Source organism: Gracilinanus agilis, chromosome 1, assembly GCF_016433145.1.
Source record: "Gracilinanus agilis isolate LMUSP501 chromosome 1, AgileGrace, whole genome shotgun sequence".
Taxonomy (NCBI): Eukaryota; Metazoa; Chordata; class Mammalia; order Didelphimorphia; family Didelphidae; genus Gracilinanus; species Gracilinanus agilis.
In genome coordinates this window covers 714,612,848-714,635,732 of record NC_058130.1, presented here as the reverse complement: position 1 = coordinate 714,635,732, position 22,885 = coordinate 714,612,848, and the positions used below count along the sequence as shown (strand labels likewise).

Genomic DNA, 22,885 nt, shown 5'->3' with positions numbered 1-22,885 from the left:
GTCATTCCAAAGGCATGGGGAAGGAAGATGTGAATCCTGTGTAAGAACACAATAAGACAAAAACCCTAGTTTGTGAAGCAGAATGAAAAAATAGGTTGGAATCACGTTGTACAGGGCTTTAAATACCAAATAGGACTTTATATTCCCTCTGAATTTACCAATTGGTAGATAGACATGGTCAGTAATATGCTTTAGGAAAATTACTCAGCAACTAATAGAATGGATTGGGGAAATGACCAATTAGGCTACTGAACTAGGTTGGTACTTATGTGAAAAGGGGAGGGAAAGAAAAGAGGAGAGAGGAGTGGAAGGAAGGGAAGAAGCATTTATTTAGCACATTCTGTGTGCTAGGCACTGTGCTAAGTGCTTTACAAATATTATCTCTTTTGATCTTCACTAAGCACTCTGGGGAGGGTAGATGCTATTATTATCCCCATTTTACAGATGAGGAAACTAGTGAGACAGAAGTTTTGTAATCCAGGGTCACACAGCTAGTAAGTGCCTGAGGCCAAATCTGAAGTCAGGTCTTGACTCCAAGCCCACATCTAGCTGCCAAGAATAGGCCATATAGGAGACATGTAAGGATAAAAACACGGAAACTATGGTTATGTGGGGTGAGAGAATAAGGAGACAGAAGGCTGTAAAAACCTGGGTGACTGGAAGGATCATGGTTTTCACAAATAAAACAGGAAAGTTAGGAAGGGTAGTTTGGAGGGAAAAATGAATTGATTTGGTTATGTTAGGTTTGAGGTGCCTATAGGGTTGTTTAAGTTTATTATGTCTTTTTAAAAATCACAGCTAATTTTAGATCTTATAAACTGTCAAAATTTTACCTTTTTAAAAAAATATCCAAATTTACAAGGTCTTTAGTTAATGCACTATAAGATTTCAACTTCCAAAGACAGCTGTAGAGTTACAAAAAATAAATAAATAAAACTAATCTAGGTTAAAATTTTGGATAGTGCCAGCAATAATTTTCTACTCTGAACTTTCTAAGCAATGTTCTCCACTGCTTGTAGTAGAGTCACACTTTAACAAAAGCTGCTTTTTTATTTCTTCCCAAGAAAATTAACTCAGTACTTCTAACATCTTGTACACAGAATCTAAGTGCTTTAGTCTTCCTCGATTTTATCAAATTGATAACTTAAAAGCACATACTAAGGTCCTGTCTTATTTATAAATTCCTTAGTACATATATGTACACAACAAAAGGAATCTTTTATTTTCATAATGATGTCATCATAATTTTTTATACCATAATTTAGGTGAATGGGCTAATAGTGTTCAGTTGACTGCCCTGGATATGACCTCTCAACAGCAGCGCCACCTCAACTGCAAGCAGTGACTCAAAGGAAAAGATGGATTTTCCACAAAGACTACATGAATACCTAGAAGAAATGAAGCAAGAGATAAAAAATAATAATAATAATAATAAAGGAAATAAAAGCTCAGGAGCAAAGAATAAAAGAGAATAAATAGTTCAGAAGATAGTGGTAAATCTTACCCAAGAAACAGAATCCCTGAAAACTAGAACAGACCAAACAGAAATCAATGACTCTGTGAGACAGCAAGAAATATTAGAACAAAATCTAAAGGGGGAGAGGGGGAAGGAAGTAAACTATCTGATATTATAAACAACTGACCTGGAAAACAGGCCAAGGAGACAGTAATTTAAGAATCACTAGACTCCCTAAAAACCATTAAAAAAAAAACCTCAACAATATATTTCAAGAAATCATAAATAGAAACTGCCTAGACCTTTTAGAGCCAGAAACCAAAATAAATAATCCAAAAATGAAAAGTCCCAGATATGTCACAGACAAAATTCTGAGCCCCCACATCAAATTAAAAAATACTACAAGTATCTTGAAAGAAGCAATTCAAATACCAAGAAACCAGTTAGGATCACACAAGACCTGGTAGCCTCTACTATATATGAGAGGAGATCTTGAAAAATTCCAAAAGGCAAATAATATAGGCTTACGAACAAAAATAACTTAACCTGCAAAGCTGAATATAATCTATAAGGGGGAAAAAATGGACTACAGGGTTTTCAAGTTTTTCTGATAGAAAGATCAGCAGTAAGACATTACTTTGAAATACAAACACAAGAAAAAATGCCAATACTACCTGTATTAATTTACTTATTCAATGCCAAACTATCAAAGGATCATTTTGTAGAACTAGAAAAAATAACAACAAAATTCATCTGGAGGATCAATAGGTCAGGAATCTCAAGAGAAATTCTTTTTTAAAAAGGTCAAAAAGGGGGCCCAGCAGTACCAGATTCTCAAAACTTATTAAAAAATCAGCAATTATCAAAGCATTTTAATACTGATTTTAAAATAAAGGTTGATCAGTGGAACAGATATGGTGCACGACATGCCAAAGTAATCTATCTTAGAAACCTGGTGTGGGATAAACCCAAAGACCTTAGCTAGCTGGTAGGGTAAGAACTACGTGGCATAAAATGCTAAGAAAACCAGACAGCAATCTAATAGAAATTAGGTTTAGACTAGCATCTTAAATCATGGATCAAAATTAAAACTCCAAATGGGTATACAACTTAGCTATAAAAGGTGACATTATAAACAAATTAGAAAAAAAATGAAAAAAATTACCTTTCAGATCTACGACCAAAGGATAGAGAATCACTTAAGATAAAATGGACAATTTTGATTACATAAAATTAAAAGTTTTTGCATGAACAAATCTAATGCATCTATGATTAGAAAGGAAACCATTAACTGGGGGGGAAAAAAACCCTTGCAACAAGTTTTCTCTGATAAAAATATATTTATAATATATATGTGTATATATACACAAGATATATAAGGAACTGATTCAAATCTATATGAATAAGAGCCATCTGCCAATTGAAAATGGTCAAAGGGTATTAACATGCAATTCTCCAGATATGTATAGCCATATAAGAAAATGTTATTACTGGATCATTAATAATCAGGGAAGTGCAAATTAAAGCAACTGAGGTTCCAGATCACACCCATCAGATCAGTAAAATGGACAAAAAAAGTTAAATGACAAGCATTGGAGGGAAAACAGAAACATTAATACACTTCTGATAGAGCTATGAATTGGTCTAGCATTTCACGAAAGCAATTTGAAATAATGCCAAAAAAGTTTTAAAATTGTGAATACCCTCTAAGGCAGCTGTATACCACTATTAGGTCTATACACCAAAGAGACCAAAGAAAAAGAAAAAGGATCCATATGTACAAAAATATTTATAGCAGCTTTTTTGCCATAGCAAAGGACTGATGCCAAGTGAAGTGGTAAGAATCAGAATAGCTTATATAATAACAGTATCATTGTAAAGAGAAAAAACTTTGAAAGACTTAAGAACTCTATCAATGAGCATTTACGATTCCAGAAGAGTGATGATGAAACATGTTACCCACCTCCTAACAGAGGTGAAGGATTCAGGGTGCAAAATGATTATATTTTTCTTGGATTCAGCCAATGAAGTAACTTGTTTTCCCCAACTATTCATATTTGTCACAGGGTTTGGTTTTTTTTTCCCCCAATGGAAGAAGGGAGGTGGATAGGGAGAAAAAAATGCTAGATAACTAAAAAATAAAATTTGCTTTGGAAAGTAGACTGATATTTAAGAAGGGAAAGAGAAAGTATAAGAAATACACCACTGAGAAAGTAAAGGGAAAGACTTGCTATTTTCATAGTTGGAGTGCATGAGAAGAGTATAAAAACATGGAGAAAGCAATAGGGGGAGCAAGCATCTGATGAAGCTCATTCATATGAAATGGATAAAGTAGGGCTGAATGTACAGACACCAACGAGGAAAGAAACAAGCAGGGACAGGGATAGGAGAGTTGTTAGGAGGGAAGATAATTCCAAGAGGTGTTCAAACACCCACAAGTGAATCTTATTGACAGTAAAGTGGGGGGAGTAGGGAGGGAAGTAGATTAAAAAGATGGGGAAAAAAGAATTACAATCTAAGAGGATACCCATCAATGGCTGAACAAATTATGGTATATGAAATGTAATATAACAGTATTTTACTCTAAGAAATAACAAAAAAGACTGCAGAAAATCCTGTGTAGTATGAATTGATGTAAAGGAAACAGAACCAGAATAATTCATACAAAGACAACAATACTGTAAAAGAAAAAACTTTGGTCACTGAATTGATGAGTTCTTGTCTTTCAATCAGTTCTCCAATGTACATATGGTAAAGCATGTTACCTACCTCCTGACCAATTCCTGAGGTGAGAGACTCAAGCTATAAGAGGAGACATACCATTTAGGGGTATAGCCACTATGACAATCCCTTTGCCTGATTGACTATACTTATTTGTTACAAGGGTGTTTTTTTTCCCTCAGTTTTTAATTGGGAAGAAAGAAGTTAGAAATAATGTCCAAAAAGGGAGGGCAACTAAAAACAATTTTTAAAATGCACATGCAGGGGGCAAAGTGGATAGAGCCCCAGATCTGGAGTCAGGAGAACCTGGGTTCAAATCTGGCCTCAGATACTTCCTAACTGGGTGACCCTGGGCAAGTCATTTAAATCCCATTTGTCTAGCCCTTACCCACTCTTCTGTCTAGGAAGAGATATTTAGTATCTATTCTAAGACAGAAAGTAAAGAATTTTTTTTTTTAATGCGCATGCGGGAAGAGAGTGTTTAAAAGAATGTTTAAAAGGAAGCACAGACAGTTTAGAAAATAAGATATTTTAGGGTGTTTTTTTTTAAAGCAGTATGGAGTTTGTTTCATATATGATATTCGGTATTAATGGAAATGTTCATTTTTGGTGTTTAAGTTCAAAATAAAACATATTAAAGGAAGAAAAAACAGTAAAATGCCATATGAGCTTAAAAATGTTACTATGTAAAGTCATAATAATAGTAATATTTATATAATGTGTCTTGGACAGGAAAGCTAAAATTGTACACAATAGAATATAAGTGACCCATATCAAAATCACAATATGCTAGCCTACACTAGTTCATCAATCCTAAAATAGGTCAAAATTTGGGAGGAAAAAAGAAAGTAACAATATTCTTTGACAATCCAAAGTATTTGTCAAGTGTTCTTATGGATACACTATTTTCAAAGGACTTTATAAGTTAATTCTTTATAAGTTAATTCACGGCAAAGTGCTATTCAATTGACTAAAATTTGTTTTTTCTTAGAACAAGTAGATTGACCTCTGAGCTTCCTCATTTGAAAATAAGCAATAAATTCCACCTTACCCAACTATTTCAAAGATATGGTCAAGATCAATGAGATAACATAAGTCAAAGTACTTAACTTTTTATGTAGAAGCCACATGAAAATGAAAGCAGTTGCCATTATCAAGAACAAGATTATTAAAGAAAGCTGGTAATGCTATGAGCCCGTGGGCTGTTAAAAGCACCTGCCTGTGTTTAACTAAATGCTAATCTAAACTCACTTTTTAAAAATACAAATCAAAACTACATTAATCTGTTTACAATACAGCCAAAACAAAAATGGAAAAAATATTCTCTGCCTTCTCCAGTTCTGCAAAACCTCGATGTTGAGTTTATACACCTACCTTTGACATGTCTCTTTGTAATTTTCTTGCTCGAAGCTTCTGATGCAATCTCAATTTCATCAGGATCGCCCCCTTCTTCCTCAATGGCCTATTAAGATATTATTTTCGTGAGAGCTTATTAGATGCATAACATTATGTACTTTATAAGCAATAAACTTTCCCTGTAATCATCCCGTTCCCTGACTCTTGTTCTGCTGGTCAAACTGGGCAGAAAGCCCAGAAATCAGTCAGGTAACTTCACTTATCACATTCCCAAATGGCTCATATTCGTTTGAGGTGATGATTTACATTTCTCGGACATGGGACCTAAACTCAGGACGTTCATTTACCTGTACAACACATAAACACCACCCACCTCCCCTTTTTTTAAATTTCATTAGAAACCAACAGGTCGAACTTTGTATCTCGTGAGCGAGGAGCACTGTTCAGGGCAAAATGTCAAAGGGTCGTGACTGTATACGAAAACTTCAAGCCGGTTTGAGAATGAACAGTGGCCAGAGTCCTAGAATATCAAGTACTTATACTTACTCCCTACTTCTCTCCCTCTCCTACTCCGACACGAACTTCCATTACACATAGACGTTCCAGGAACCCAAGAAGGTTCCCAAGTTTTTGGTGGGGATGAGGTGGGCAAGTTGACAAGGGTTGCCAGGAGGGAGGAGCGCAACCGGAGCAGAGGTGCCACGACCCGAGCAATGGGCGCGTGCCCCTCTTACCCTTGCCTCCATCACGCGTGCGCGCCAAGAAACCCACGCACCAGATTCATATCCTCCACCCTCCCCCTCGAAACCGAGTCCCTGGGCCCCGGATGTGTCCCGGTGCCTCACCTTTTTGAGTCGGTCCATCAGGACGCTCTTGTTGCCGCCGGTGTCCAGGTTCCGCTTCTTCAGCTCGGCCCGGAGGTCGATCACTCGCAGGTCGCTGAGCCGCCGGGTCCCGGTCTCCGAGGAAGCGGAGCCGAGACCCGCCGAGCCAGAACCCGAATCGCCTGCCCCTGACAGAGCCTCTGCCATCCTGGGTGCCCCCTGTCTTTGCTGTCCACCTTACACACAGCAGCCGCTGCGGCAGTTCCGAACACAAAATGGCGCCGTTTGCGAGAAAAACGCACTAGCCTGCCTCCTTTCCGGTTACGCATGCGCACCAACCGACTTGGTGTTTCCCACCCACCCCCTCCCCGAGGGCGTTTGCATTTGCGTACGGTAGGACAGCACGCAACCACCCACGTGATACACAATCGTTTCGATGACCCCGCCCCCCCAAGTTGTGCTGCGCATGTGCTCTACTAGTTAGGGGAGGGAGTTTGCTTGGGTTTTAAGCGCCTGCGCACCTCGACCGTGAAGCTCCCTTCCTGGTTACAGACAAGACCGACGCATGCGCCTTGAGGTTTAGTGGGGGGGGCTCTCGAAAAGAACCACCTTCTCGGCGCGCGCGCAGTGACGCCACGGGTGGGGGAGGCTGGTGCCGCTCCCTCGCAGGCGGCGCCATTTTGTGTTCCTAGCTGTGGCAGTCGCCCGAATCGTGCTAGTTGGGCAGCGGAGGAAGGACCCTTCGGGATGGCGGAGATTCTGTCAGGCGCAGGCGATTCCAGTTCTGTCACGGCAGGGCTCAGCTCCGCCTCCTCAGAGACCGGGACCCGGCGGCTAAGCGACCTGCGAGTGATTGACCTCAGGGCCGAGCTGAAGAAGCGAAACCTGGATAGCGGCGGCAACAAGAGCGTCCTGATGGACCGGCTCAAGAAGGTGGAGCCTCCTCGGGCCTAGCTGTGTGTGAGGGTCGGGAGAATGGATGGGGGGAGGGGGAGTTGAAAGAGTGGCCGGGTCGCCATAGCCGCGAGCCTCGCCGCGCACGCGCGCTGGGGGCTGGGCGGGCCCTCGAGCTCCCCCGCCATAGCGCCCTCCTCGCTGTCCCCTCCCCTGCCCGCGGAGCTCCGCGCGCCCCGCCCAGCCCCGTCTCCTAGGTCCGGAGACTTGTGGAGGGCAGGCTCAGAAGTTCTGCCTACCGGGAGCTGGAGCCCTCAAAGCCGGGGATTCCTAGTCTAGGATCCGTGAAAGAATTTCGGCAGGGGGGGTGGGGAGGAATCGATGGAACTTGGAACGAGGAGAATTACCACTTGATCTCAATATCATTGGGTTCTTTTGGTAATTTTGTATGCTCTAAATCTAGTGAGGAGACCATAGGCTTCGTCAGAGGAAAACAAATTTATAACTCTTTGGGCAGATCTTGGGAGAGAAAGGAAATGGGTGCTGAGATGGCCCGGGTTTCCTTGGAGTTTTTATAATCAAATTGGGTCGAGGAGGGCGGAGAGGCTTGGAGGCAGCTTTAGATGTGATACTTGGGCTAAAATAAATACTAAATATAGTGCGGTGGGTGGTCTGAAAAGAAATATCTTGGTGGGCCCGAGGGAAAGGGACTAAGTTGGGTTACTGGAGGAGGTGTGGCATGAGTTGGATTTTAAGAAGGACATCCTAAGACTTGGGAACAATGTGAGCAAAGATCATTGATTAGGATCCTGCCATTTAGAGTAGAATCTTAAAATAATCTAAGCAGTTGAATGTTGAGGGCAGCAGCTGTTTTGATTTGGTCTTTGCCTTCTTCCCACCTAGCAATGCTCGTTCTTGATAGCTACATTTAATAAAATGTTTGTTGAACTGAATCTCATTTTACAGGTGAGGAAATTGAGACCCAGAGAGGTAAAGTAGCTTCCTAAGTTCACACAGCTAGTAAGTAGACCTACAATATAAATCCTAGTCCCACCCTAGTGCCAAATTATTATTGTGCTGCCTTGTCTCTAGAGGTTTGAGAGCTCACTGTGTATTGGGAGCAAAGTAATCCGATGTGGCTGGAGCAGAGAGTTCATAGGAGGGAGTAACTACGATAAGAGTGGAGCCAGATTGTGGAGGGACTTGAGTGCCAGGAAAAGGAATTTGAACATTACAGGGGCAATAAGAAGCCACTGTGGATATATTAGCAAAGAAGTGTGGTGAGATCTACCTGCAAACTCTTCCCGCCTCCATCATGATTATGGTAATAACACTTTACATGGTTTCATGAGCTCTCATTTCCTGTCCTTCAGCCATTTAATGAAAAAAAAAACATTTTTGAGCCCTTGCCATTCAATTGGTTTCCTTAGGCTTTAAATGCTACCTAGGTCCCAGCCCCTACTAGGTACTGGGAATACAAAAACAAAACAGTTTTGCCTTCTAGAAGCTTAAGTTCAATTGGGGGAGTGGGGGATTCCACATGTATGGAGATAACATGCAAAGCATCACCAGTAAAAAGGGTTAATCTTAGGGATGAAATGATTTCTTCAGCTGTAGTTAGCTGTTTTTGTTTGTTGTTTTTTTTTAACCTTTGCCTTCTGTCTTAGAATCAATACTGTGTATTGATTCCAAAGAAGAGGGGTAAGGGGTAGGCAGTAGGAGTTGAGTGACTTGCCCAGGGTCACAAGCAATTTTTAATAAAAGAGAGACACCAACCTTGCCTTCTGTTGGTAACAGTGGGAGATGAATAGTGGGGTTACATCCCAGGAAAGTAAGCCAGTGTTATCCCCATTTGAAAGAAACATACTTAGTCATCCAATTTGTTCAATGTTGTGGGGGGCAACCAAGATGAGAGCTAAAGTATTAGATCCAAAGATAAAAGTTAAAGTTTGTGACACTTCTAGTCAAGAAATCTAGTATTCTTTACACATTAGACCATTATCAGAAACAAGACACCCCATTGACTTTTTGTGACTTTTTTCCCCTTCAAGGGCATATCCTTTATATAACCTTATTTCACATGAAAAAAATGAGTATGAGAGTACAGATCTCCAGCTTTTGGGATGATTGATGTTCTCCATCTTGCCATAGGCAATGCCTAGAGTCAGCTTATTACTCAGTTCTTAATGATGTTGAAGTTTTGGGGGTTTTTGTTGTTGTTGTTTTTTAAAGTTGGGCCAATTGGTGTAATTCCCTTGGTTGCTTCCCAGAGGAGGTACAAATGCTTTTAAAGACAATTTCTAGGGTAAATCTAGCACTAGGAAAAATGGATGTTTTAAATTAATTTCAGTATACATTCAGTATATAAGCATGTTCTGGGCACTGAAGATACAAAGACAAATAATGATTTTGTCATTATTCCCATTTTACTGATGAAAAAACTTGGGCTCAGAAATGAAGTCATACAACTGATAAATGTCAGGTGGGATTTAAACCCATATGTTTCCTGACTCTTGTTTTCAAAACTGTTCCCACTATAGTATACCTCTTCAAACAAAAGCCTTTACCTTCAAGATTATGCAATTAACTTTCACTTTGTTTATAAATTTTGACATGCTCAATAAACCCTACTCCCAAGTTCATTAAAACTTATTACCCCACTCATGGTAAATGCATGAGTTCTCTACAATTTTACACATAAAGAAAATAATGAAATGAGGTTTCACTGTCATCAGTAAAACTTAAGGTAATAAAATCAGCTCTCAGGAGTCGATTGAACATTTCCCGTACTTTCTGGTAATCACAGAATGTTAGAATTAGAAGAGAACTCAGCAGCCATCTTGCCCAACCCCTACATGAAACTATGGCACACTTGGTGGTTTACCTAACTCTAATAGAAGACTACAGAGAGAGTGACTTTTGGATTGTCTCTGTCATCAATTGGAAACAGGCCTAGCCTCAGAAAGGCCCAAATCTGAACCTAAACTGACCCTGTCCCTCAACCTCTCAGTTCTTTGACAACTCTTTCCTTTGTAAAGAAGGTGCTGGCTTGAATTAGTAGGAGAAGTTTGCTCACCTGAGAGTTCTCTACACCACATGAACCCTCTCCCTTTGCGCCATGTTTATTGTAGGCTCAACTGGCCAAAAAAAGCTTTTTATGCCAAAAGATTACTGTCTGGAGGGGAGAGGGGACAGGACACCCCAAAAATAAATGCTTAGAAACTGAAAGTCAATTTAGCTCCTCTTGACATCTTTAGATTGCTTACTTTCTAGTATAGATCTCAGGGCCAGATGCAATTTGAGTTTATAATAATTTGAATTTTAATAGTGCTTAATTACATTTCTGATAGATTTAGAGCTACAAGGAATTTTAGGTGACCTATAGTCTAGTTCTCCTATTTTACAAGTAAAAAAAAAATAAAAAAAAAAAAAGAAATGCCTTCAAATGATTTTATACAGAAATGCTCACTATAAAGCTAATAAAATTATTTTGATTACTGTTCATTTTTAAAGGAAGTAATCAGGAACTGTATTTAAAGTTTATGTACTGTCATTTTGGTCAACATCACTCTATTTCTAATAGGCAATTGAAGATGAAGGGGGAAATCCTGATGAAATTGAAATTACATCCGAAGGAAGCAAGAAAACAACTCCAAAGAGACCCAGCAACAAAGGTATTATTATATAATAATCATACAATAATCTGACTTTAATAACCAAGTTCAAAATGTGCTTTGTGGCTTCATTTTCTTTTTTCTAATATGTTTTACTTTTGAGTATGAATCTTGCTTCTTTAATCAGATTAATATTGTGCTAAAGTGAGGCATTTGAGTTTTGCCACCTTCCATATGATGTATTTGGTTCCCATGGAATCAAAGGTAATCATGGGAGTATTAAAAAAAAAGTAGATGTTAAAGATAAATTCCCTGTTGCATTCATTTCCTTCACTAGGTGAACCTCAATGCCCTTAGGAATTTATTATGTCCAATCTTATCTAACTATCAGATTTAGTTGGCTCTTTCCTTTTGCTTTGACTTAACAAAATTACTTCTGGTAGTAAACATAAATAAAATGTTCTATAGCAGTGAATTGGGACTATATAAGAACATAGACCTATTCAACTACAGTTATTTCAGGGATAAACCAACATTAATTTAACAAACATTTATTGGGTACCAGTTAGGGGCAAAAGCCAAAGGCCAAGTCCCTGTCTTGGGAGTTAGGAGTGTTAGAAAGAAGACTGATCCCTTTCTTGCCAGACCCTAGAATCTCTTCAGGGAAGTAAGCTAAACAATTTGAATCCCTTCAGTTATCCCCGTCCCTGTTTTAAATTAGTTGTGTTCATGTTGCAAAATTTAAGGGTCTTCTAATCATTTTAGTCACCAATCAAGAACTTCCCTTATCTGGGAGGTCCCTATACTAATGACATTATAGTTCTTGTTCTATCTTATTGAAAGAGTCTTTTCCTTTGAAATCAGTTAAAGGAAGATGTTTAAGGTACATTGTAAGTATTTGTAAGACAGTAACATAATGCCAAGGAGATACATAAATGTCCTCTAAGTTGTGGACTCAAGTGAAAAAATTATTTACTTACTAGCTTTTCTATTTTGAAGTCTTAGGAGGAGTTGATATTTATTTGTTCCTAAAGTGACAAAACCTCTCGGATATTCCTTCATTAAAAAATATATATATATATATATATATATATGTATATATATATATATATATTTAAAATTCTCACTAGTTTATGTGATTGTATTACATTATAACTGCATATACTCACATGTGTTCCAGAAGCCTATTTGTAAGTCAGATCTTTTAAATTAGAATACCCATTAGAACATCTTTATCCTTAGATGCAATGTGACAGATATTGCTTAGATTTTTTTTAATCTAGGCTAAATTATGTTAACTCATAATGTAACTGGACTCTAGTATTCAATACTAACACATTACACTATCGGGAGTTCTTTTTCAAGTACATTAAGGGTTCAGAAAAGATTTGTGGGCTAGTCTGCTGACTACACTCAATTTTATAACCTTTGAAAGGGAAAAGCATTTTTTGTGAACACTTGGGGGGGGGAATAGTTAGCACTGAAAAAACATCTCTTACATAACTTATAGTTCCCCACCAAGAAGGGAAAAATTCATCTCTTTGAACACATCTCAACATTACTATCACCTTATCGCATGTGATAAGTACCAGTTTTAATTCAGGGAGTGCTGAAATTATTTTATTTAAAATTTTATTATTTTATTTCATGTTTTATATTATTTTATTAAAGCTTTAAAAGCAACACTTGGCTTTTGTTTAACTGAGCTACATAAAAATGAGGATTATTTGCTCTGGTAATTCTTTATTATAGTTTTTCACATTACAAACTTATTTCAGCAGGACGAAAAGCAGAAGAAGAGGGTGCTGAAGATAATGGACTGGAGGAAAACTCTGGAGATGAACAGGTATATAGATTCTTGTTGAAGGTGCAATTTAGTAGTTAAGCATTTTAATCCAGATACCTATCACATGCTTTTCCCTCCCCTTCCCCCCATTCTTCTTCTTACAGGAAGATGTTGAAACAAGTTTGGATAATTTTCGAGATATTGACATGATGGATATCAGTGTCTTAGATGAAGCCGAAATAGATAATGGGAGTGCTGTAGATTGCGGAGAGGACTACAGTGCTGATAATATTCTTGACTCCCTATCTGATAGTAAAGAAAATGCTGATGCAGAAATGAAGGAATTTCCAGATCAGCTTACAGAACATGCTGTAGGTAACTTGGAAACATCTCAAAAATGTACCAAAATGGTTCTGTGGCTGCGTTATTTTGGTAATCCTGAAAACTACCATCATTGGTGGAATGCATCTCTTAAATGTGTGGAATCCAATTGTTTTTAATGACCAATGAAATATAATACTGGTACACAACAATAAGTGCAAAACACCCCCAAAAGTGGTCTTGTTTTGTTCAAAAGTAGTATCTTTTAGCTAAATGCCTCTCTGGTTATGTGCTATTCCTTTGTATACGTTAGATTTTTATATTTTGAATGTTGGGCCAAATGCACCATCTTCGCCTGGGTGCTATCATTAGGTTGGAATAAAAGAAGAATTCAGAATTATGTTGTTGTATAGCCTTGTGTAGAAGGCTATAATTATTGCTGTTTTAAGCTTTACATATTCAAGGCTTGTTTCATTTTGGAAACATAAAATGGGGGATTAAATTATGAAATGGTGGGAGAATGTATTTTGTCTACTAGCTCTTATATTTGCATGTAAGTCTGACAGTACTTTATGTAAAATTATAATATTTTAAAGATAAGATTTTAAAGATTAATATTTTAAGACATGATCTAGTTACAACTGAGGAGACTGAGACCCATAGAATTTCAATTGTTTGTCAAGAGTTTCATGAAGCAGTGACAGAATAGGGATAAGGAGCCAGTATTTTCTTCACCACACCACTGCCACATAAAAGTGAGGTACACCATATTGATCATCTACACAGAATGAAAGATAGTCAAAAATGAGCCATGTGGCATTTCCTCAGGAAGTCAAAACATCTTTATACATTTCACATATAAATTGTGAATAAGTTTTTTTTTTAATAAGTTATACATTACAGTATTGTACTCTGCCATTGAGCATATGGAACTCTTGCAAAAGGGCCTTCAAAGCCTATCATGTGCTTTGGAATTGCCTTCATTTTGTCCAGTCTTTGTACTTACACTTTTGTACATCATACAACAATTTGAGTTGGATTTTAATTTTAGAAAAAGATCTAAAGTTCTTCAAACATGGTGAATAAGGTAAGGTAAGTGGTCCGGATGAACATGTGTTGTTTTGGAGTCCAAATGAAGTGTGAATGTGAAGTAATAGCACTGATTTTCTTACATGGCTCATAAATCAGTACAAAGCAAGTGTCTTAAGGAATGCTAGGATTATCAGAATAATAGTATTGCCTTCTGAAGTATCTGCTTTGCCAAAGGCTGCACTTAACTTGAATATAGATGTTCAGTGTCTTTATAATATCTTTTTATGTATTTTGGATAAAGAACTTTGGGTGGTACTTTCAACACTAGGTTTTAATATTCCTTTGATGAATAATAATATGCTCTCTTCTGTTTTGCAGATGGCCGACAAGGAGAGTGTAAACAATTTAGATACTTCATCATCTGACTTCACTGTGGTGCAGGTAAAATTCTAATATGCCCATTTTAATAGTTATTATACGGTGTGGGTTCAATTTGTGGTGTGCAACAAGCAGTGTTTATTAAGCACCTGTCACGTACCCTTAGGAAATGAAGATAACAAGCATTTCCTACCTTCATGAGATAAAATTCTTCTTGCAAAAACCACTTGTACACAAATGTTTCTGTGACTGATTTATTTTCATAATCTTAAAAACTACCAAAAAGCTAAAATTGTACTCAGAGATAACTTTTTTTTAAAAAAAAAAAAAAAGGTCTCATGTAGACAGGGGCACCTGAGCTAAGCCTTGAAGAAAGTTAAACTTTGTAAAAGAAGCTTTAGATGAGTGTGAAAGATACAGACATGTGGGAGACGGAACAAGGGACATCATAGACAGAAAGGGTAATGGACATTCCTAAAGTGAAAGCCTAATTAATTAGGCTTATTGAGCTGAAATAACAGTTGTGTTGAGTGAAATAATAATATAAAATAAGTCTTGAAAGGTAGCTAGGTTAAAAATGTCATAGTTTGGTATCTAAATAACACTTAAATTGCTTGAAATTGGGACATTAAGATTTTTTGTGATACCAGTTATGCAACAAGCATTCTTTATAGCTTCCCCTCATACAATGGGTAGAAAAGAGTTGTTATTCTCTTACTTCTTGCTATTTAGGTGGAGACAATATTGACTCACTTGTAACTGATGGGGAAATGTTTCCTGAGACTCAGTTTATTTTATTTTATTTTTTTAGATGTTTTTACTTGGCCAGGAGTTTTTAACTTTGCCTTTAATGGGATTATCTTTGCTAAAATGAGATTAAGGTGGTAGCCTGATAACTGGAGATAGGGGACTGAAAATCATAGAATTATAATCTAGGCAAAGTATTGACAGAACAGCAAAAGGAAAAGCTTTTAGTGGTACTTGCCTTTTCTAAAGGTAGAGATACATTCCACACAAAGATTAGTAGACTGAATGATTGAAAAAGCATTAAAATTATTTAAAATTATTAAATATTTACTGTGTGCAAAACACTGCACTAGAGATTAAATAGAAAATTAAGACCTTCCCTGTATTCAGGGAGCTCATATTCTAATAGTCTACTCATATAAAGCCTAAGAGTGGGGGCAGCTAGGTGGCTCAATAAATTGGGAGCCAGGCCCAGAGACAGAAGGTCCTGGGTTCAAATCTGACCTCAGACACTTCCTAGCTGTGTGACCCTGGGCAAGTCAATTAATCCCCATTGCCTAGCCCTTGCCACCCTTCTGCCTTGGAACTAATACACAGTATTGATTCCAAGAGGAAAGATACGGATTTTTTTTTTTTTTTTTTTTTTTAAGTCTTAAGGGTGTAGCAAGACAGATAGTGATGCCTTTTATCTCCCTTTATCAGTAGCAGTTTTGTCAGTTGTTAACTTTGAGGATAACAACAGACCCAATTCTCCTAGGGAGTCATGTCCATGGATTATGGCCATGATGCCTGTGCAGAAACAAGGTCAAATGGTCTGAGGAAAGGTACTGCTATTATACAAAGATGAATAAGAAATTATTTTGGCTTTGTGAGTAAATCAAATGAAAAGAATTCCAAGATATATTGCTTTGCACACATAGCCCAATTTTTTCCTCTGGATTGTTTAAATATCCATCTTTTCTTTAGTTATGGTTTATATATAGCCTACGGAAATTTAGACTATGGTAATAAATTTACCTTAGGTTAAAACATTGCTTTCAACTGTTGGATATATTTGGTTCAGTAAGCATTTATTAAGCACTTATATGTAAATCACTTTTTAGTGAACTATTTTTATGGATATACTTGATGTACCCAGTCAACTCATACAGATCTTGTGTTATATTTCTATTCCCACATTATTGAGCCAAAGCATCTGCTCCCAAAGAAACAACGAACCAGGAACCATTCTTGTTTTAAGTTTGTTTTTGTCTCAGGCAGAAATGGTATACTCTGTTCTTAGTTTGTATTGGGGAGGGGGCAAGAGAGAAGCTGAGCAGAAGATTTCACTGGAGGTTCAGCTGACCTTTACAGGGTATTTTCATTATTTAAGATTTTGTAGATTATCAGTATAATAGTTTAATCAAATATGGTTTTTAAAACATCTTCCAGAATCCCAAACAAGATTCATGGGTTGGTTTGACTAGTCAGCTTCTGAAATCCTAAGGCCTTAGAATAGTTGTTCAAGTTCATACTTGCATTAGAACTTATCTGTGCCAATCTTATTCCAAGTGTATTAGCACTTAACTGCATACTTACTGTTTATTGACCTGAGGGATTCTTTTTACCCTTACTGTTGCTCAGTACCTGCTTGTCATAGAGATAATACTTGAAATCTAAACATAACCTCACTTTCCCTCTCTTCCCCTTCCTCCCCCCCACCTTGAGGCTATTTAAATTGCACCTTGACCTAAAGTGGTACTTTGCACTGCTCTGAAAGAACATAGGATTCATAGGTTTCAGTTAGAAAGAGAAGGGAACTTAAACATTAATTGGTGTACCCATCTCATTTTCTAGATAAGGAAACTGAGGTGAAATAAATTGCTCATAATTTGGTGGATAGAAACAGTACTAAAATTTAAACCCAGATCCTCTTGATTTCAAATTCAGCCTTCTTTCTACAATATAGTAAAACAAGGAAGCCCAAGAGATTATCCCTAACCGATCTTTGGGCCTTCATAATAGGACTTTATTATTTTGTTGAACATTAATTGCCAGATCATCAGATTTGCTAGTTCTTGAATGTAAGTACAAAAACATGTCCTGAAGGCATATAAAAATAATTTTCAAATTCTTTGCCATGTTAGATCACCTACATTTCTGCTCCACCTTCATCTGAATTGTTGAAAGTTGACCATGGTTTCAGAAATATAGTGTATTATTAGTGCTTGAAAAGTTATGATGATGAGAGAGCTTATTTGTGCAAATTCTATTTCAAGTTTATTAACAGTACTTACTGTTGTTGAAGAGCTATGTCCCTGCTTATTAATAGTACTCCAAAATTTGGGACAACTGCATGCAAAAGGGACATTGCCTGCTTGGAAGTGACTTTCCCCAGGTGAACAATTTGCCTTACCTGAACCAATAACTAAAAACATTTTTGCTTCATAATTTGCATTTTTCAAAATTGTTGGTTTGCCATTTTTGATTTTTTTTTTTAACTGTAGGTTTCATTCGTTTGGCAATTTCTTTTTTTTTTTCTTTTATGTTACAGGAGATTGAAGATCCATCCTTGGAGCCAGGTACTGTTAAATCAGAAACCAGAGGCAAGGGTTTGAAACCATTCCAATTTTCCACCTATTCCATTTTAAATCCTTAATTGTTATTATTAATATTATTATTTCCTAGTAATTACCTTACTGTGCTATTCATGTTCTGATGGTGGACAATCCCAGTCATACCAGGATCATAGAGATTGGAAACCCAGTCATATCACCAGATCTGTGAAAGTGGAATATTCATCATTTTATACAACCATATATGGAAAATGGATGATCTCATTCATTTTAATAAACATTAATTAGATGTAAATAAAATGAGTTTGCCTTACTCTTAAAAGGCGATAGTTCTGCACACCAAAACAGATCTTGTGATATTGTGCAATATCTTTATTTGGTAGTTTTTGAGTAAAGCAGTCAGGCAGTTTAAAGCTGTTTATGGGGAACTAAATTTAAAATCGTAAGAAGTAACTGGATTCCAGAAGAGGAAAGATTTTCTTCATGAAATGTCAAAACAAATACTGTTCACTTTCTGGACTGCAAATAATACTCCTGCACCGTTGGAAGAGTTTCTGGTTTTCATATTGGACTGTTCTGTTAAAAGAAATTCAAAAGAAATTTCGAAATTGAGCTGTCAGTGAATGATGGTACATTCAGTTATACACGTTGGACTTGGAAGCTAAATTTTGAAGAGCCGTATATATACAGCAACATAATGAAGACTCAAGAAACAGCCAGAAGGTTTTTAGGGGTTAATCTATGGGATCCTTTTCACTTCCCTCTAGGTTGACACTTTCTTAATATACTAGACTGTTGGAATGCAGGTAGTGTTAAACAGTGTAAGTTTGTGTACATCAGGGTTTTCCAATCTCTGTGTAGCTAGCAGTTCTCTTCGTGTTAGTGTGGCAGCCGTGCCAGTTCCGCATTTGTGATTGCTTTATTTCCCTGGTAATTAAACCTTGTGCCATTCTATTCCTGTTAAATCCATAGAAAATGAGAAAATACTCGACATTTTGGGGGAAACTTGTAAGTCTGACCCACTAAAAGAAGAAGGTTCCGACCTGGAGCAGCCATTTTCACAGGATGCAAGTAGCGTGGGGCCAAACAAAAAGCTTGCAGAGGAAGAGGACAATTTTGACACCGCTCATCCAGAGGAGGATGCATTAGATGTGGACAGCGAGTCAACACAAGCTATTGCCAAGAAGGCAGAAAAGCACTTAGACATAGTGAAAAGGGAGAAAAGCGAGCAGAAAGTAGACGAAGAGAAAATGGACTCTGACACTGTAGTGGTAGAGAATCTAAATGATCAGAGTAGCAAAGCATCAGAAAATGCGGAAGCTTCTAGCGAGGAAGCCCAGGAAACACCAGAGAAAGCCTCAAGCCCCGAAACCAAAGATAGCAAAGAAGACATTAAGAAAAGTGAAGATGAAGCTTATAATGAAGACTCATCTGCTACTAAAGAGTCCTCTACCAATGAGGGCGGTGATCAGAAAATGAGGTTTGTTTTTTCTCAGTTCTAGACCAGATGCTATCTTTTTTTCATTGGTCATTTAATGACACTCATAAGCTGTTTTCTTCAATTGGCCAGCCAGACTGATGAAATTGTAACTTATTTATAGAAAATCTGATTGGTTTCTTTGTGTATTTAAAACATTTTATAATTTTTTTTTCCTTTTCTCAACCTACTATGGTTGTTTTCTATAATCCTTTCTAGTTAGCTTAATGCAACAATTAATTTACTCCTAAGAGTCTGACAACTTATTTCTTGGGTCAGATTTCCAATGCAAGTTTGCCAGGTATCTTTCTTTTATTTCAAAACTAAATTTCTGGTAGGTATGCAACTTTAGCACATATAATACTTTTTTAGTTAGTTTTCTGTATGCTTTTTCCTTACTTATGTAACATTAACTTTTGTCTCTAGCTCTGTTGAAGAGGATTCAGATACCAAAAGAGTGTCCAAAGATGAAAAAGGTATAGTGCCAGATTATGGGATTCTGTAGTCCCTTAAATGTTCTCTTTAATTTCAATAGTGGTTGTAGAATTTACTTGTACCCCATAATAAACCAGTTCATTATTACACAGATTTCTAATTTTCTCATTAGGGAAGAAATGAACCTATTTGATATTGTCATTTATTTTAGTGAATACCCCAGGTGAGAAAACTCCTGTCCAAAGGGGTTAAATGACTTGGAAGAGGTCGTTTTTATAGGATCATATAATTTAGAATAGGCCTAAGAGAGTTGAGAGGTGATGGCTTAATCCCATCATTTGATAGATTAGGAATGTAAAACACCGTGAAGCTGTGCTTGCCCAGGAAAATAGAAAGTAAAAGAGCCAGGTTTTGAATCTTAAGTCTTTATTATTTTAGTATCTCAGGGGCTTTCTAATCTAACTTTTACCTAAACAAGAATCCTCCTGTACCTGAGAAATAATTATCTTGCCACTGCTTAAAGATCTCCAGTGTTGAGCAATCCACTTCCCTATAAGGGCAACCCATTCAATTAAAAAATCAGAAACCTTTATATCGAGTCTAAATTTGACTCTTTGGAAGTTTTATTTCCTGTGGAGTCAAGACATCCTTTACCTCAGAGTTAAAATATCTTAGCTATTAGTTGTCAGGAGACAATTAAGCTCCATTTTGGATTTTATATACTTATAGATCACTTTCCTGCCTATTCTATGTAAATGCAAAGGAATTTTGATAGACTTTTTAAAATCCATAATTAAAAAGCTAAATGTGCCACACATTGGAAAAAATTCTAGTATAAAATAGTTCTGGATTATCTGATGTTTGGATTAAGCACACCTATTCCACCATAGTGACTTTAATTGAAAAGTAGCTATTGGCTATAATCACTGGTTAATGGGGTTATTTGAACAAAACAACTTCAAGATAAAGGAATACACTAAAAAGGAAAAGGGAATGACTTTCTGGAGAACTTGGATATTAATGTTGTGTCATCTACTCATTGACTTGGGAAAGATGAGTTTTAATGATAACAGAATACTTCTTTCCTTACAACTCCAATAACAATTTCTAGTCATAATTAATTCCTTTGCATTCTCCTAAACATTAATCGTTGGCTGAAACTTTTTTTCAAACCAGGTCATACCACTAGCAGTTGTGGTAGAAACTTTTGGGTTAGTGGACTTTCTTCTACTACCAGAGCCATAGATTTGAAGAATCTTTTCAGCAAATATGGAAAGGTAAGATTTAAAGGATTTATAAGTTGTATGGAGTATAACTAATAAGAAATTACACCAATTTTTGTTAAACATCCCAGAATTTATATATCAAATTAAGTATTAGACTTTTCAAAGTAGTTGGGGGGAGGGTGTCTATGCTGTATATATTTTTATAATCTTGTGGTGGCAAATCTTCATCCTTAGAGCACTCATGCATATGATGTTTTTAAACTGTCAGAAGTCATTGAGCTGGACCAAGTGGATGGGGCATTAAGCTGGGTAATAACATTTTGTGGCTGCAGTAAGATTTGACTCTTGTATAATGAGATAAGGTATATACTCTGGCAGCAGTTCTAATTTTAAGCAATGAGAATGTCATTGGAGTGGGTATGTATAAAGCCTCAAGATTTTTTAAAGTCCTTGTTTGGTATGTAAGTTCTGGTATGTTAATCACTTAATTCATATTCATGTTTTATTGGGGTTTGTTTTCATTTAGTAAAAGAGTGTAAGAAGTGAGACTTTGAAAATGGAAATTTTAAGCAAAGTATCCTTATTGATCTTAGCTAGATAAACATGTCTTTTTTGTAAGAAAATTTATCCTTTCCCCTTTGAAAACAAGTTCTTTAGTAAAGAACAAAGGGAACAACTTTAATCCTGGTGTTTTTACAGGGTAGAGAGAGAGCAGGGCCTTATTAGGAAGTTGTTTTAAAAATTTTGAATCATCTCTAGATTATGCTGATGACTAAATAATATGTTCTGGCAAAAAAACCTCACCATTGACAAATGAACAATAAAATGAGAAAATTTGAGCTTGAGTGTGTAAATATTTTTGTGAACTCTATTTTTGCCTTACCCCTAATTTGAAGTACAATTAAAATTAAACATTCAAAATGTGTCATTATGCTCTCTTGTTACTTGATTGCAGCTGTAAACTGTGTATATTCAGAATCATGGATTGATACATAATGGGTTTTCTATTCTTTTTGTAACAGTCATTTGCTTACAACTTCAAAAAAGAATTTCGGCATTCACTTGGACCCCCAACCCAATATTCTTTTCCATTACTCCACATCAGTTCTTTCTGACTTTGGGAAAGGTTCATCCTCTTCCTTAACATTAGCCATTAATGATGATTAGTGGTGAGACCTCCACTACTACTTCATTCTGGCTACCTCATCATGGCATAGATAAGCTACATCAGAATGCACACTTTGATGGGTCCTGCCAAGTGTGAATGGTTTCACATTATAGGCGTAGACATTCTTGTCTTTTGTCTGCTGGCCAGAATAGCTAAGTGAGTACATCAAAGTTTGTTGCTTGGAAATTTATCCACTGGGTAACTGGGTTTTTTGGGGCCATCCTTGAGACTGTCTACTAAGGTCAAGTGATTTTAGTACTGCTTCAGTAGAAGGAACACTTAACATTAATAAAATTATGAATCTTTATATATGTTACAGTAGAGTCAAAAAAGTAAATGACATCTGTACAAATAATAATGGCAATAAAATATTTGTTGTCTGCCTTAAATTGCCACCCTGCATGTTTGGTTCAGTGGCATTTGAGTTTAGTCTCATTTCTATCATCTACCAGCAACTCTTAATAAAAGTTAATTGTTCTGTAATTAAACTATCCAAGGAAGGGGGGTGGAAGATCATAGGATTGGTTCATCTAACTGTTAAAATGAGCATTGGAGTTTCCAGTCTCCATTATTATCCTTTTGCCAGCATTACTTTTTCCCTTCCTTGTAAGTAACATTTTGTAGCTGACATAACACAGAGATGCCTAATGTGTGTTCTCTTTCCTTAAAGGTTGTTGGTGCCAAGGTAGTCACTAATGCTCGAAGTCCTGGGGCTCGATGTTATGGTTTTGTCACAATGTCCACATCTGAGGAAGCAACCAAATGTATTAACCATCTTCACAAGACGGAACTTCATGGGAAAATGATCTCAGTAGAAAAAGTAAATTCTAAACTGCCCATTGTTATGATATGACCAATTACTAAAGAAAAATTAGTTCATGTAAACTTGTATTGT

General features: G+C 36.9%; 2 protein-coding genes across 14 annotated transcripts in view; one reads left to right on the top strand and one right to left on the bottom strand.

Annotated features, from left to right (window-relative positions):
- The window catches only part of SAFB2 (scaffold attachment factor B2), a 38,906-nt gene extending 32,327 nt beyond the window's left edge, over nt 1–6,579 (bottom strand). For all 8 annotated transcript variants that reach the window (XM_044670907.1, XM_044670915.1, XM_044670923.1 and 5 more), the window contains exons 1-2: nt 6,379–6,579; nt 5,552–5,639 (exon numbers count right to left, since the gene is read on the bottom strand). In XM_044670907.1, coding sequence (XP_044526842.1) covers nt 5,552–5,639; nt 6,379–6,564 — 274 coding nt within the window. In that variant the 5' untranslated portion in view covers nt 6,565–6,579. The remainder of the gene's footprint in view (nt 1–5,551; nt 5,640–6,378) is intronic.
- Nucleotides 6,580–7,039: 460 nt separating this feature from the next.
- Nucleotides 7,040–22,885, top strand: part of SAFB (scaffold attachment factor B) — a 37,839-nt gene continuing 21,993 nt past the window's right edge. For 2 of the 6 annotated variants that reach the window (XM_044670867.1, XM_044670849.1), the window contains exons 1-10: nt 7,040–7,290; nt 10,835–10,925; nt 12,644–12,711; nt 12,816–13,022; nt 14,383–14,445; nt 17,663–17,690; nt 18,657–19,164; nt 19,588–19,637; nt 20,773–20,873; nt 22,661–22,810. In XM_044670867.1, the coding sequence (XP_044526802.1) occupies nt 7,105–7,290; nt 10,835–10,925; nt 12,644–12,711; nt 12,816–13,022; nt 14,383–14,445; nt 17,663–17,690; nt 18,657–19,164; nt 19,588–19,637; nt 20,773–20,873; nt 22,661–22,810 (1,452 nt within the window). In that variant the 5' untranslated portion in view covers nt 7,040–7,104. Of the gene's footprint in view, nt 7,291–9,686; nt 10,926–12,643; nt 12,712–12,815; nt 13,023–14,382; nt 14,446–17,662; nt 17,691–18,656; nt 19,165–19,587; nt 19,638–20,772; nt 20,874–22,660; nt 22,811–22,885 lie in introns of those variants that run through there. The other 4 variants (XM_044670840.1, XM_044670831.1, XM_044670858.1 and 1 more) reach the window with 4 other exon arrangements.